Source organism: Schistocerca americana, chromosome 2 (genome assembly GCF_021461395.2).
Source record: "Schistocerca americana isolate TAMUIC-IGC-003095 chromosome 2, iqSchAmer2.1, whole genome shotgun sequence".
Classification (NCBI taxonomy): domain Eukaryota; kingdom Metazoa; phylum Arthropoda; class Insecta; order Orthoptera; family Acrididae; genus Schistocerca; species Schistocerca americana.
Genome location: NC_060120.1, coordinates 873,592,100 through 873,608,580, shown reverse-complemented (window position 1 = coordinate 873,608,580; position 16,481 = coordinate 873,592,100). Strand labels below are relative to the sequence as shown.

Sequence of the window (16,481 nt, the reverse complement as noted above, 5' to 3'; positions counted from 1 at the left end):
AAGTACGTTAAAAGCAGGGTGTAAGGTACATGATGGTGAGAACACGAGCCACGCAAGGCTCAACGTCTTGTGAGAGGATAAGTGTGTACCTGTATGTAAACGCCTGTAAATACTGTGGTAAAAACCATGTAATCGCTGCTGGAAACAGTAATCAACTTTTCATTTTTGTCTTAGTTTTATAAAACATCAATCATGATTCTGATAGAAGCATTTATTAATAGACTATTCTTTAAATTATAAGTTCTGATGCGAAATAATAGAACATATCGCCAGAAGTTTAGTTTAATAGACATTTTATTCGTATACAGATTAACACTGATAACTAATGAGAGTGTCTTTCACAAAGAAAGAAAAAAATTACACATAATACTCTGCAGGAATAGGGAAAATCGACTGTCTTAAACAATGAGCATCCATTAATGACGTTTTTCAGATACAATTAGTAAAGTTTTAATCATTAAGCCTCCCAGAAAGCCAGGACTCTCAATAAGATTAAAAATGGGTGTCTGTTATCAGTAGACGCCAAATTAACAGCATGCATTGACTTTTTAAAACGCTGCCCAAATCAGCACTTTTACTGACCACCGACTCTTGATGCCTCAAATCGTAGCATAGAAGCTGCACTCTTCCATAAACAGCCAGTTGGGTATCCTTAAAAATCCTCGACTCGTGCCCAAGCAAATTACTGTCATATTGAAACGAAGGTACTTGTTATCATATCAGGTGTAAAAAATTCTGCACCTTCTTTGAAAGCAGTAAAGGTCGTTTAGTGTTAGATCACAAACATCTGAGGGCCATTTTGGATCCAAAAATTTGCCGCTGGAGGAAGTTACTAAACGCACCGAACGTTAGATTCTTTTCCTAAGTAGTTACCAGTACCAAAGGCAATACACCCAACATTACAACACCTAACTGCAGTCACTCTATCACACTTCCTACAGGCCCTGAGTGGAGTAAAGGCGAGGTCATTCCTCTTTTTACAACTTTCTTTTGACAGAAAAGCTGCATATCTAATTCGAAGAGCAACTATCTCTTGGATGGTTGGAATCCTTAGCATTTATTGCGCAATCGGTCAGGTGGATTGTGTAGAGTGCGGATGGATAGTAATGGATCATAGTTCACTATGCCAGTTCATCTTGAGCGTGTTTCAAGATGATCGTTGTGAGTAATGGTGACGCTAGATTATGTCTAAAATTTGGTATAACTGGAGATGTCAAGGAAGTGATCCACACCTGTAGCAGATGTATCTCTTGTAAGGGTACTATTGCAGATATTTTTACTAAAGAACGGTTATAGCTGCTCTGTTCTGGCTTCTGTGTAGTCGCAGTATGCTAGAATACTATGAATTTTACGGTTTCATGCCAACTATTCGGGAATCAAAGCTGTGGGCTATAAGCAATGACAAAGGATTGATTTTGAAGAAAATTTACACTTCTGGGAAAAAAGTAGTACACCTGAAAGACGACGTCGATTTGGGTCCGAGGAATACTTTGGGTGGCCTCTCGCTTTCAGTCACTTGCACTACACATTTAATACTTTTACCTAAAATACAGGGTAGTGCCACTACATAACTATCTTCTCGCAGTTCGTTATGTCCAAGACATTCAGAATAATGTTTCTGTCGTCAGTTTTATCTGCATGACTCTTCCATTCAGTGGCTAGCAAAGTGATTATGAAGCGTTCTGCCACTACAGCTCCTGACGCAGGTCGTCTATTAAAGCATCGGATTACCTTCTTCGATCCCTCTTACGTAGGTCGCATACAGCAGCAGTAAAAAGTATCTTTTTGTTGTAGACAAACAGTAGCTGTTTAAGATCGATGTCAATCACTCATCTGTTCCTCATATTTGCATCCATATGGTACGGGAGTGACACGAAACGTAATATTTTCAACCTCATCTTGCCAGCTAGATGTTCTGAGTGTGAAAATGTATTGGCTTGTCATACGTTTTTATTGCAGTTCTTGAAGGACTGTTAACTCACCTTATTAGTTCGCTAAGACAACAAATGTGGAAAGTATTAGGTCTACAACTTTGCTTCCGCCGTTTTGCAACAGACGGCAGTAGCAGCAAGTGGGGTTCGGGTGGTTGGTCATAGGTGGAATACAACAAGCTTAGGCATCTGTAAACATGCCATAAAATATTAGTCGATTTTTGATTGCGTCATGATGTTATTCTCGATTAAATACGTCAACTTACGTACCCATTTCTCGCCATTTGCGGGAGGTTTAATTTTCTGCTTTAACATGAAGATATCTGCGGCTATGGCTCCTAAATGCTGGGTAAGACCACTGGTGAGGGAACTATTAGTGGAAGAAAGTGCAGAGAATGTTTCCAACGCCTTAAGAATGGTGATTTTGATGTCGAAGACCGGCATGGCGGTGGAAGACAGAACGTTTTCATAGCTACTGAAACAGACGTCATTATCGAAAACAACTGATGCTTTCGAGCCCAGCACTGAAATACAAACGGCCACAATACAGTGATAGACACGTAAAGGTAATTTTGCAGCAGGTCAGTGCTCAACCCCATGTCGCAAAACACGTCAAAATGTACATGGAAACATTGAAACGAGAAGTCCTCTCCCTCCCTCCGCATTCTCCATACGTTGCTCTCTCTGACTACCACCTTTTTCAATCAGTTTGGCCGATCATATGAACAAGTGCAAAATTGAAGCGATTCATGGATCCCCACAAAAGACGCCCAGTTCTTCTGCCACGGGATTCGTGTGCTATCTGTAAGATGGGAGAATGTAGTGGCCAGCAATGGGCAATACTATGAATCATAATTTTTTTGTTAAGTTTTTCACAATAAAGCCCCGAGCTTCGAGAAAAAACGGCGGAAGCAAAGTTGCAGACCTACTATTTCTATTAAGTTACTCTTCTCGTAATTCTACCTGTAATATGTCAGTGCAGTGTACACTAACTCTAATGGGATAAGGACCACTCGAATAACGCAAAATTCAGTTACCCATTACATCAGACTGCCCATCCTAATTCGAGTTTGCTTTAAGCCCCCTTTATGGAGCGTGTCAGACTGTGGTTCATATAATATAATGCCACAGTAAAAAGATTTAATTTTTCTTACATAACTGAAATTGTAGTTGATTGTTACTTCCCACAATTTTCAGCTACTGACAGCTTCACTTTCGACAGAGCAAATTTACCTTCCTGAGAAGTCAAGAAATCCAGTAACGTCTTTTGTAATTCTGATATAGTCGATTGCTGTGCGAATGTAAATTGTTGTCTGAACTTCACTGAATAAATCTTACATAAATTTCCATAAACATTCACAATGATTATATATTTATTTACTTTCCTTTTTTCACTGTAATCTACGCTAAAGCGAGAGTTTCACATTCCGGAAGGTTATAAGAAAACTATCTGACATACAAAAGGATTGTTACTCACTCCCTCCTTCACAAGAAATTTTGGTTTGTTGAAGTGAAAAAAAGTAGCAGCCTAGCAAGTCACTGTTCTCAGACTGTTCCTACGGACAAAAAATTAAGTAAGGACCAAGCAAATCTCTTCCAGACAAAGTGCAACCACTTCCAAGAAACTTCTTAAACAGCTATAAATACTGTGTTCTGATCCCTCCTGACTACAGCAGCCATCTTATTAGACTCCTGTGTCAAAGAACACCACTCCAAGCGTGTTTCCAACCTCTTTAATTTCACACCCGACAATAAGTGGGAGCAATTTCGTCATACAAATAGGCTCATCTCAGAGTCCACTGATGCAATATAGTCATACCACTAGTTAAAATCATTGAACCCTATACAGGCACTTAAAAGCTAAGTTTATTACTGTATTATCGTACTGTAAAATAAGTTTCACAGTCGTTCTGTGATGTTTCTCAGTACCAAAATTACCCCAAAATTGCTTCAATGAGTAAATTTATTGCTTTATTCCTTTTCCGTTTTATTTTCCAGCAAAGCGCTTGTGACTGTAGTTAGTGATCAACGTTAAATGCCAACATTTTCGGTTAAGCTTTACCGTAATAATTATCTATAAAAATTAAACACACCTTTACTATTAGCAATCATGATTTATTTTATTTCTTGTTTGACAAGTTCACACGTTCATCAACATGAGGATTGACACGAATTACTATAATGCGTGTCCACTGAGTCGTAGCAGAAGACGAAAACAAAACTCTGTTTTAGTATGTGGATTAAAGTTCGTCAAGATCTGTGATTGCCAACATGAAAAAAAAAAAAAATCCAAACGTAAAAATACTTCCAGTGCTAGAAGGCTCTTCCTTCTGTCCCGATTCCATCACATTCCACATCACATACACTTTGTAAACTCCAAAGTAAGCAGAAATAGCGTCTAGAAACTAATGATTACGGTGAACATGTGAAAAACTAATATTGCCAACACTGACAAAAATAAAACATTAAAGTGGCACAAGTCTCAGAGTACAGTTGGGGTCTTCGATTACAAAGATGATTAGAAATATAAATACAAAAATCTCCAGTGTTTACACACTGTATGTTTTTAAGTAAGTAAAGGAGACGTTTTAGAAACAAGTGTTATGCGTAAAGAACGTATAAAACAACAATGGGAAGATTTTATAACAAATTTGCTTGTTTTTTTTTACGTTACACACACACACACACAATACCAATGCAAAAATGCACATAAAATGAACTTATATAATTAATTCTAGCCATGATAGTGACAATGACTTAGATTCAACCAAGAAGTGCATAGTGATTTCTCATGTGTGTTAATAAAAACGGTTATAAAGCTGTTGAGTACAACGCAGGTCAACGAAATTTGACCAACTCTTACAGTTTGGCTTGAGAGACAGGTAGGCGGCCCTGAGTCGAATTCATTCTGCGTGTCGGATTAACGAACGTCGATCTACACAAGTCATCAGAGAAGTTCGAAGTTTCTATATCTTCTCTCTGGGCATGAATTCACTTTCCAGATTTTTCCTTGGTTTCCTTCACAACTTGCTCAAGAGACCGACTAAGTAACCTCGATGAAAGGCTGCAATGCTGTTTCTCTCCCTTCTCAACTACTGGTTGGCTTTCATGTCCTTCGACGCTTCTAACCTGTACACGTACATCCATTATGTATGTTTGCGTGCAGGGGAGACATTTTACTTGGAAGTCACTTCCCCAGGGTCGGCGGATAGATACGAAATTGCCGTGTATGTACGTCAGAAGGAACATTACATGTAAATTCGGAACAACACAGGCACAGCAATGATGCATTTATCAGCGACACATACTCTGTATGGGAACATACTTAACGGATGTACCAGTACAGTTTATAGACACATGGTTAACGACATACGGAAATTTGAGTCTGGCACTGTGTCGTGCTCGGATAGTCTAATGGTAAGGCAATCACTCCCCATAAACGAGAAATACGCCATTCCATTACCCAACTGATACTTTGTTCATATTCGCAGCTGCAAATACATTTCGTATATTTCATAACAGCTGTAGTCGCAGCAGCTTTTGTTCGACGGAACGTTGCACCGTAATTCGGAGTCACACAGTCGATGCAATACCGTATCGCCTTGACTCAATGCTCCCAAACCGATATACCAGTTTATACTCCTGTATTATATCTCGTAGTAACGCGAGTTTATTTTTAAAAATTCCATTCCCCATATCAAGAATGACGAGAATAAGAGATATTGTGAGTGTCTAATAGTACTGCAACCTTCCAGGTGGGGATCGCTTCACAGCATGGCCAAAGGACGTGTGCGTGTAGGTTATCACAGTCTTTCGAGCATTCAGAAAGATCGCATCATTGGTATGAGCGAGATGCGAACAACGCAACAGCCATCGCACAGGTATAGTGCAGTCACAGTACAATGAGTGGTGACAAAATGGTCTCAAGACAACAGTGTGCTGAAAAGAGTAGGCACGGGGCCTTCCAGAAGGAATCACGATGAAAGGATCGTGGAATTTTTCGGCTGGCTCTAACGAAAAGGCAATTGAACCAGATAATGTCCGGGCAAAGTTTACAGACAGAATGTCACCACGAACGGTCGGGAACGTATTGCTGGAAGCTGGATTTAGATATATTGTTGTCAAGCATTGTTACCGCTGTCACCATACCACAGACGACATAGACTTTTTTATGGCAACCATAACGACGCAAACGTCTCGGTAGACGACCCAATAAAACGTCACTAGAAGCAGCGATTCTCGAGGTTTACTGCTCTCCAAGTAGTGTCGGGAGCAATTGGCTATGACAACGGTATTGATTTCGTAATAGTCGTAGGGAAGGCTGAATGCGCGCCAGTCTGCGGCGAGAACAGTAAACCCTGTTATCATAGCTTTCATGGTTGGAGTACAGAAGTAGCATACTCCAGCAGGATAATGCAAGACACCATACTACATTTTACACCATACACATCTTGAGGAAAGTGAGGACCCTTCAGTGGTCTGCCTAGTCTCCTGATGTGTAAGCCAGAGAGGGGGGACACAATGAGAAGACGTAATTTTCACACCACCTTCCTGCCACTAATCATCCTGTGCTAACACAGCGTGTGTTAAACGAAATTCCTCACGAGGAGAACACGGCATGTGCCATAACCCAATTTCCCAGAAACTTTGTTCTGTGCAAGAGGGGTCAAATTAGGCGAGCATGTGTCTCAGCTTATCCCAGATACTTGGCAGTTTTTAAAAAAACGGCGGTCAAAGTACCCGTGGTTTTTTCGTGGTACTGCATCTGGCTTTTACCAGGCGATATCCTCCGACAACATAGTGACTGATCACTAGTATCATGACTCCGTAATTTTGAGCCCTGTGATAGAAATCGGATCATTACTTTCAGTTTTGTTTCGCAGTTTTATACCGTTGTCTGTAGCAGATTATTAAGCGAATGTTCCCAGTGAGTATTGATATAACTTGTTCTAGTTCGTGTACTACTCGTATATCAAGTGAGTGAATTAGAAGCCCAAAAAAGAAAATGAGAAAATTATTTGAAGTTGTTTCCGTGGTAACTCATGTTGTGTGTATTATTTCATAAGCAAATGCAAGCGCCAGTTTGCTGCAAATTGGTCCGTTACGCGTGGTTTGCCACGAAATTATTGCCAAGGCGTGAAATCTTCAGCATTATTAACGACGTTTCTTTTCCCTGTGAGATTCGTACTAAAAATGTCACTGTTCCAAACCTGCCTCCTTGTGATGCTCGTGGTATTCGGAACTCATATGTTTAGAATGTTTCTACGATACCATACGTACACATATTATATAATAAATGTATGACACTTATTGTGAAATCCAGTTGCAATTTTACAATTAATATAACGTCCTTCTACCCTACAATTTGCTAAGATATATTCGTGTAGTAACTTTTATGGACAGGCGTGGATAAATGAAAACAATAATAACAAAATAAACGAAAACAATAACCTGGTTTCGAACATCGGGCGAAAAATTAAGAAACCGTGATGCCAGGCAGTCAGCCACCACATTTCGCAGTAAAATCCTCGCATATACCTCGTAAACTCTGACCGTCGATTTTTCAGTAACGATTGAGTGTCTATGGGTAATCTGAGTCAGGTATTACCTTATTTTGAATCCTCTTCGACTGAACAAATTTCCCGGGAAACTGGTGATGTCTTTCTGTCTTCTCCTAGTCAGTATGACTTTCAGAAGCTATTTGTGTCTGGAGGGGGAATGCTGACAGCGATGATGAACATCAATTCTAGTTCGATTGAAGGTTTAATCATTCGATATCTGTTGTGCTAAGACCATCTCCACAAAGTTTGATAAATATCGGACTGGTGCCTCATGGTGTAAAAATTGCCTTTGCGTCAGTGTAGAGTAAACGGTTTCCTACACACTGTAAAGAAACGTAACTTCTTACTGAACTGCAGTACCTGTTGCCACACATAACTAAATGCCAACACATACGAGGGGGCACCCGAAAGAAACTGAACTTATTTATTCACATTTTAAGCACAGACCTTCATAACCCCTCAAAGTACTGTCCTATTGCATTGATACACCTGTCTAATCTTTTAGTTCATTTTTCAAAACATTGTTTAAATTCAAACTTTTTTGATGATTGATGGTGACTCTGTCGTTTTTCTCTTCAACTCACCAATATCAGCAAAACTCTTCCTCTCATGTCTGTTTCCATTTTAGGAAATAAAAAAAAGGCGCACGAGGCAATGTCGTGTGAGTATCGGGGAAGGGGGGCGGGAGGGGGAATGAGAAACAGGAGTTACACCATTTTTGATCAATAATTGTTGTACAGGCAGGGCTATGTGAAAGCAGCCATTGTCGTGAGGTAAAAAACAATCAACCGCCTGCAACAAATCAGGCCACTGCTGTTTTTGAAAAAACACGTCAGGACCCTTCTTTCCACGCACAGCGTGCTTCCATGTGACGTGCAATCCTTCTCATTCCGAAATCTTCTGTCACAGTTCACTCCACTGAACTGCAAGCCAATTTTGACAGCTCCACAGTTGCTTTAATGGTGCGTCGTCGATCTTCGTTGATGATTGAATGAATGCTTTCAACATTTTCATGTGTTTGGGCCGTGGAAGGACGACCAGAACGAGTTTTGTCACCAACTGACATTTCACCATTCTTGAAACGGAAAATCCACTCAGACACTTGAGTTCTCTCCAAAGCATTGTCCTTGTACGCCGTTTCTAACATTTCAAGAGTTTCTGTTCCACTTTTCGTGGCCAAAGAGCTGTTATCAAAAATGAACCATTGCAAAATCGACTTTCACACGAAACAATTGTCACTGTAAACTCTGCCGAAACAAATCCCTACGATCTTGAGCGACGGAATGTTCGCACTATGCACTCCTAATCATAAAACACGGTGCTACAAAAGTTCTGTCCACCAGCATGTTAGTTCAGTTTCTTTTGGGTATTCTCCCTGAATAAAAGCTTGCCAATTAAATATTTAATTGAGAGACATCTGAGCTAATATGACTAAGTATGTGATGGTGAAGCAGCGAGCAGACACCAGCAGATGGCGGTCGATGGTGAGGAAACCGGTAGCCTTGAACGACAGCGGGCGAGAGGTCAGCACTTGCATCAGCAGCGGCGCCATCCCCGCGCTGAGAAACGGGCGCCCCTGCAGCGTGGCGACCCGCACCACCAGGTCGCGCGTGCGCTCTGCCTCGTCCACCGTCGCCGAGCAGGAGAGCACCACGGCCACCAGGTTCAGCAGGTGTGACGTCAGCCACGTTGCCACCTACGCCTTGGAATTGCTGAGCACAGTGGCGTGCCTCTTCTCTGGCGCCACCCACATCACCAGGAACTCGTAAGCGCCGTATATGAGAGCGGAGAATGCTGTCGTCACGTGAAGGACCAAGGTGACGCCGAAGTGCTGCTGGAGAAGTTGTGCTGCCCGCTGGAGAACTGCGTGTGCGTGGTGCAGCCGGTCCACCCCGAGATGGGATACCAGCGCCGCTTGTCGAACGGTGCCCAGGAGGATACGCGAAAAGTGCTTGTCGCTGTGAGGAGAAGCAGCCGTAAGGATACTGTCGTTGATTACACGAAACCTCTCGCGCAGTTCGAGTACAAGTGTGGTGATCTGCAGCAGCACGAGGGATTCCAGGCCTCCAAATAATGCATACAGTATCCACAGTAGTACCCGTGTATTCTCAGGGTATCGGCTAAGATAAATTGTAGCAAAAGAGAATTCTGCCGCTCTTAGAACAATGGAAACACAGCACAAAAGCAAGCCGACGAGTTTTCCTCTTTTCTGCTTTTTGTACTGTACACTTCCATCGAAGTACTCGAGAGCTTCAAGAAACAATTGCAAGTCTTTCAACACAAAAATTGTACTACATGCAAATGGCCAGAGTACTCTTGAATAGTTGACTAGTGTCATTGCGACATTTACGAAAACGGTGATTTTTGGCAGCTCCTGATAAAGTTTGAGCATTGCATACATGTCCACGACTAGCGTGGTAACCGCTAAAAGAAAAAATATATTGGACTTTGCTTTCACCACTTTACACATCACTGACGACTCTGCTCTAACCGTTCGTTTGGAAGGCATTAGCCCTACTATCTCTAATACTGTACATAGCGGTTTGAGTACGATATAGAAGTCACCAGCATGCATTTTATGAAAATTTGCGACTTGCAATCAGCTACCTACGGATTTTACTTTTCTATTTCTTTTACTTGGTTGTTATACATAACACAGACATCCCTCCAGACACAGTAAACTGCAACTAAGCGTGCTCTCTGCGCTTCTGAACAAAACCTGCCAACGCACATCAGAGCGTTTATTTTCTCTGATACTGGTTTTAAGGAGGGGCAAGCGTCGCGCTGTCATGTCAACTGAAAGCACTTCGTTGATTTGGTCGCATTAAGAATATTGTGTCTCCCAATATGACTGAATTTTCGCTCGGAATTTTAAGCAATCTATATCAAATACCCATTCGAAAGTAGACCAGTCTCCGTTGTCGAATTCACCCATGCACGATCGATTCAGATGCACCATATATGATACATACATTCATTGTGGTGGAAACAAGTATCGTGAACAGTATCTGGATGTACAATCACATTTCGTCGTATAATAATTGAAGAGTATTCAATGGCAAGTGCCTGCGCCCCACTCCCCTCCCGATATAATTGACGATGTCCGCGAACACTGGACACATCACCTCAGACTTGTTTCAAGTGTCGTGATAAGAAACCAGTTGCATAAAATGAACTTTTAAATTTGGAATTCACATTTTGAGTCTATTATTTTTCCGTGAATAGGACGCAACACTTATGGATCGTCAGTGAAGAGAGAAGATGCAAGATGAAAAAAAATTCAGAAATAGTATTTTGGATCCTTTTCAAACATTAAAAAGAAATCCATTTGGAGTCAGAAATTAAGGAATATGAACCAGATAAAGGGAAGAGGAAATTAAAAAAGAAAAACCAAAGCAGAAAGATATCAATTGATATTATGAAGATTTTTCACTGGCCACTCGGCAATGGATAGTGAAAACACTGGGATTATATTTATAGGAGTGCCATAAATTACACGTGCTTTACGATTATATTACACTCTTTATGCTTGACTATCATATTTATTTCTAAACGCAAACTGGTATTTTGAGCTATCTTCTCATCTAAATTCAAATTTTTCTTCCATAATTAACCTCTCTGTCTCAGTTTGTTAATTAAAACTGCAAACCGTAGTCGATGTTTTAATGTCCTATCTCTCTAGATTTCTTCTATCCCTCTAGATTTCTCTCCTCTAGATTTCTCCTTACCAGCTCTCCTTAAGAAGACTCTTTATCAATATTTGGATTCTTAATGTGTCTTCCATCACATATTAAAAAGTATAGTAGCAGATGACGATTTCTGTCATTTTACTAGGCATCACTACATTCAGAAATCTTTTCAGTAATGCACAGACACTGAAAACAAAACATCAGAAATGTTTCTGTAAACCAGTTTTCTTTAATGTCAATCCTGTCAAGCCGAGATCTGCTTGTCCTGTAACGATGAAATAGCTGTATTAATTACGCATCCATGCTAATCCATTCAGAGTGAATTACTGAGTCTCTTTTTCCTTGTTTTCTCCTGGAAAAAAATTATTCATTCTGTGTGGAGGAGTGGAAGTCAGCAGATCCAAAATGCAAACAGCGATCAAATGTACGTTACTGCAGGAAATTAAGGAAAATAAGCTGATGTAGAGATTCGCCAGTCGCAGGTGGAACCACGTAGTCTGTCAAGAAAAGTGAAGCGCCCGGAAGACATGATCAGTTCACCTGGACAAGGGATCATCACGTTATCTCATGCGATGTGGGTCATCAATCATACCAGCGTAGAGTAAGACCACGGTCATAAACCGTAAATATGGCCCTGTAACAAATAACTGGTGGCCAATCTGTGCTCACCCTACTTTGTTGAAACGCATCGTATTTTGAGCTAGTAAAGAGTAGTGTGCAAACTAGGACTATCATTTAATATTTGTCACTCTATAAGGTTGCTTTACCACCACGCTTCTCAGGATTGGAATAAATTATATGCATTAGTGTTGTTCATATTTAGTGTTCTTACCAGACCTCGTAGGGTATATACACTGAAGGGATGGCAATGCACCATGTCACTGGGCCACAATTTTTCGCGATTAATTCGAAGAAAATTCTGGGAAGTTCGTGTGAATGATTTGGCCACCCTGATCGCCCGACATGAATCCCGTCGAATATTTATGGGACGTAATGGGGAGGTCAGTTAGTGCCTACATCCTACACGCCAACACTTTCGCAGTAAGGACGGCTATAGAGGCAGCATACTCAGTATTTATGAAGGGGCCTTCCAACGACTTCTTAAGTCCATGGTGCGTCGAGTTTCTGCGCTACACCAGGCAAAAGGAGTACCGGCCGATATTAGAAGATCTCCCGTGACATTTGTCACCTCAGTGTAAGGGGCATGAACAGCGTCAGTGATCACTGTGAAGGATAGTGAGATGTCACTTACACGTATGAAGTAGTGTTATCAGCACCTGACAGATTTTGAAAGGGGCTCAATTGTGGATCTCCATTTCGCCGACTGGACGAATCGTGCAGCATCCAGATTTGTGGTGCGTTCCGATGTGACCGTGGCTCAATAGGGCACCCACACACGACCATAACTGACTAACATAAGGGAGGTTCGACGTATTGTACACCAAGCCCGTAGTAGCACACTGATATCTGCGTCTGCCATTTGAGAACAAGTAATGGACACCCTGCAACATTCTGTCGTCGCACAGCATTGATCGATGGCTAGAAGTCTGCTTTTGGAGTCGTGCTTTGACCGGAAAGCATCGACTGCTGATGAACAGCATCGGATTGTGTTCAGCGATGAAAGACGGCACTGCGCTACCCCGGATGACTATCATCCATCAGTATGGTGGCGACGTGGTAAGAGCCGGCCGCGATGGTCTAGCGGTTCTAGGTGCTCAGTCCGGAACCGCGCGACGGCTACGGTCGCAGGTTCGAATCCTGCCTCCGGCATGGTTGTGTGTGATGTCCTTAGGTTAGTTAGGTTTAAGTATTTCTAAGTTCTAGGGGACTGATGACCACAGATGTCCCTTAGTGCTCAGAGCCAGCCATTTGAACAATTTGAACGTGGTAAGATGTTTCATTCTTCTTTGGAGATGAATTAGTCAAGAGGAAGCGATCTCACAAATCATTGCTGTGTGCACCTTAAACAATAACACTTGCAGCCACTACCGCGTTGCATATTGTTAACGGCCAATTCGCAAGTCTGTAGTGTGTGCAAGTCTCCGTGACCGCATATCTGCGGAGTGTTGTGCTGAAGTTTGATTATTTTTGCTGTGTTATTTTAGTGACGATAGATAACGGTAACACTTGACATGCAAGTGTGTGAAGTACGACACTTGTATCCCGCGTAAATTTATTAAAGGGAAATTGTGAAGCTTCATGACATGTCAGACAAATGGACAGCCAAAGAATGTGCCGGACACGCAATAAATATGAAAATGACATTACATATATGATGGAACAAAATAACAGTGCAGATGGACAGAAACAATGATGTTTTATATACACCACTCTGTCTCTTGTTATTTCAAAGCAGAGACGTAAACTATTAGCTTGGTGCATAAGTTCGTAGCATTTTTGTTTTGCATGTTGGTATTGTGCTTTCTATTGGTTTGTTTACCGATTGCTATTTTTCATTTCTCGTTTTGTCATTTGGTGATAGTGAGTGGTGCTGTGGACTCTAGAACATGGAGTGCCAAGGGGAGAAGTCTGAATATTTCCGACATTTTTCTGTTTGAGTTCAGTAGAACGGTGACAACAGAGGAGGCAGCGAGAAACATTTTTCCGTGTATGGGATAATATCAACAGACTGAGCACGGCGAGAAAATGGTTTTCTCGTTTTGAGAAGTATGATTTTGACATTAGCGACTATACACGTTCAGGTAGAATTCGGGGATCGATGAAGATCGATTAAAAGCAATAATCCACAATGATCCTCGTCAGTGTACTCGATAACTGTTAAATGTCATGAACTGCGATCACTCCACCATCGTGCGAGATTTGCATGCACTGGGGAAGGTTTAAAAGTCGTGTGTATGTGTACGATGTGCTCTAAGTGAGAATCGAAAAATCAGCAAGTAGCCATATACGTATCTTTGCTTGCTCATACTAAATGGCTCGTGAACAATGCGGACAGTTCCTATCCCGTATCGTCACTGTTGACGAGAAATTGTGTCCTTCACTTTCCTTCAAGTCAGTGCTTTACATATACTCATTTCCTTGTCGACTCTGCGGAGTGCCTCCTCATTGCATACTTTATCAGTCCACCTAATTTTCAATATTCTTCTGTAGAATCACATCGCAAATGCTTCGATTCACTTGGTTTTTCTTTAGTCTTGCTTCCAATACCAACCGCAACGGCAGAACTGCCTCACTGGTGACTTTACCTTTCCACATCTGAATATATGTATGTTATTATATTCCTAATGTATATAATATATAAAGTGGAAACGTTATTTACAAAAATCTCGAAAAATTTTTAACGTAGTTACTTTAAATTTTTACACAATACTCTAATCAACATTCAGACAGACATTGGTTATATGTAAGTAAAACGTTGATAGCAAACAGGAAAGTGGTATTTATGGCTTATCAGGCAATGATCAGAGTACTGTTGAAGAATCTAAATATGCAATAACAATAAAAAAACACTCAAGGTCGGAGAAAAGGGGAAAGAGTAGACTGTCAGAGGGTGGGTGCAAATGGAGATAGAAAGCAGAGAGGAGGAGGTGTGCAGAGAGAGGGTGCAGAAGAAGATTGAAAGAGAGGGAGAGGAGAAGATGGGAGCAGAAAGGAGAAGATGGGCATAGAAAGAAGGGTGGAGATGATGGACAAAAAGAGGTAGGAGAGAGGGGGCAGGAAGAGGTGGCGAGGGGGAGATGAAGATGGAAAGAGAAAGGGGGTGCAGAGGGGGGCCAGGGAAGAAGATTAGGAAGTATATTTAATTTTGATTCACATTAGAAACGTGTGCTTTCTATATTCTTTGTCGTCCATTTAACCAGACTGAGCAACAGCAACGGATGCCCTTGAAAAATTAGTTGTAAGTATATTTGAAAACAGCGGGTGGGACCTAGGAAACCTGTAACACTTTGGCTTATAAGCCTAATAAAGAGTGGCCAATAGTTTATCACAGTTTTAATATTTATAAGAATGAGTAGCAAAAGAGAGCCTATTGAAAATAATAGACAGAATGTAAATTATTGAGGTATTAGATGAACTGAAGTGTAAGATGTATGATAATCAAACAGATTATGTCTTTTTGAAGTAGATAATAATTTTTGTTGCAGTCTACTTATAAGTGTATTGAATCTTTTCTTGAACTTCAGAGCTATAGTGCCTGATGGCTCCAATGTATAAATATTTTAAATTTTGGGAGTTGCATATACAAACATGACCTTATGTATAAATTCTCAAATTTTATTTAGAAAATAAGATTGTATAGAATTTATTACTTAATAAAGAATGGTACTGTAAAAATTTTTTCCTTCAATTACTGAGCAAAGATTAATTTTCATAATTGTGTAATATACTTCCATCATTATCTCTCCAGTTCTTATTCAAATTCATTTGGATCGCTGCATTGTATTTCGAAGATTGCTAATTGAAATCTGAATATAAATGAATACCTTGCTTTTCCAATGTTAATTGTCCAGTTAATACTGTTTTGAGCAAATGTGGTAAAGCATGAGTATAGATACTGATTTATGGAAACTGTGCTGCGCATGGGGGTGATCCAAGATACTAGTGGCATGTGTTGAGAAATTTATTGAGTGTTTCAACCAAATGAGGAGAAAACAAAATAGGTGAGAGCTTACGGGACACATCGAGGAATCATATTTTCTTTTGAATGTAAGAATCTCGGAATATTTAGTTTTTCTCCCAGTGCCAACAACTGACAACCATGTGCAGCTAGCACCGATCAGCTGGTATGGTATAAATGTAGAGCACAGATTCGTGAATGTACGTTATAGCGACGGTCATGTGGTACATGTCTGGACCAAGTAATATCAAATCACATAAAGACTGTTGTAATACAATGATTAAGAGAAGACTGACATTCAAAACATTTATTAAACATTTGTGATTGTGTTTGATATTGCCGTTACTTCCATTAATATCGATAATACACAGATTTATATAGGTTACCAAATAATATTAAGATCGGTAGGGGAAGGTGTCGAGGACAGGAAAAGTAGCCACTGCATATTTTTTGCTCTGAAGAGCGCTAGTACCACTGGTTGCAAATACGGTCAGATTATCTCTAACATACATCGCAGTTGTTGTCAGTGAAATTAAACAATGGAAGCTTGCTCCGTTACCTTTTAGTAAAAATTTTTTTGTTAGTGAGTCGTCTGACGCCAAATAAGTCATTTGTATTATTACTGTTCCTTCCCATGTATGGAAAGCAATACCTTTCTGCAGTATGAATGTTTGAACAAGGTCTTTTTTTCTGTAAATGTAGTTTCCTCTTATTTTTCCAG

General features: G+C 40.6%; 1 protein-coding gene across 1 annotated transcript; it reads right to left on the bottom strand.

Moving 5' to 3' along the window:
* Window positions 1-8,894: 8,894 nt before the first annotated feature.
* Window positions 8,895-9,830, bottom strand: LOC124594510. The gene is made up of 2 exons (XM_047132882.1): window positions 9,249-9,830; window positions 8,895-9,188 (listed from the first exon to the last, which is right to left on the bottom strand). Exons 1-2 carry the CDS (start codon window positions 9,828-9,830, stop codon window positions 8,895-8,897), a joined length of 876 nt encoding a protein of 291 aa, XP_046988838.1.
* Between the last annotated feature and the right edge of the window lie 6,651 nt (window positions 9,831-16,481).

Bases quoted from the DNA above. Each gene is read 5' to 3' on its own strand.
- LOC124594510 (XM_047132882.1), bottom strand. From the start codon at position 9,830: ATGACACTAGTCAACTATTCAAGAGTACTCTGGCCATTTGCATGTAGT. The intron at 9,189-9,248 runs GTGATGTGGGTG...TCCAAGGCGTAG, and splicing joins ACGGCGCTTACGAGTTCCTG to GTGGCAACGTGGCTGACGTC.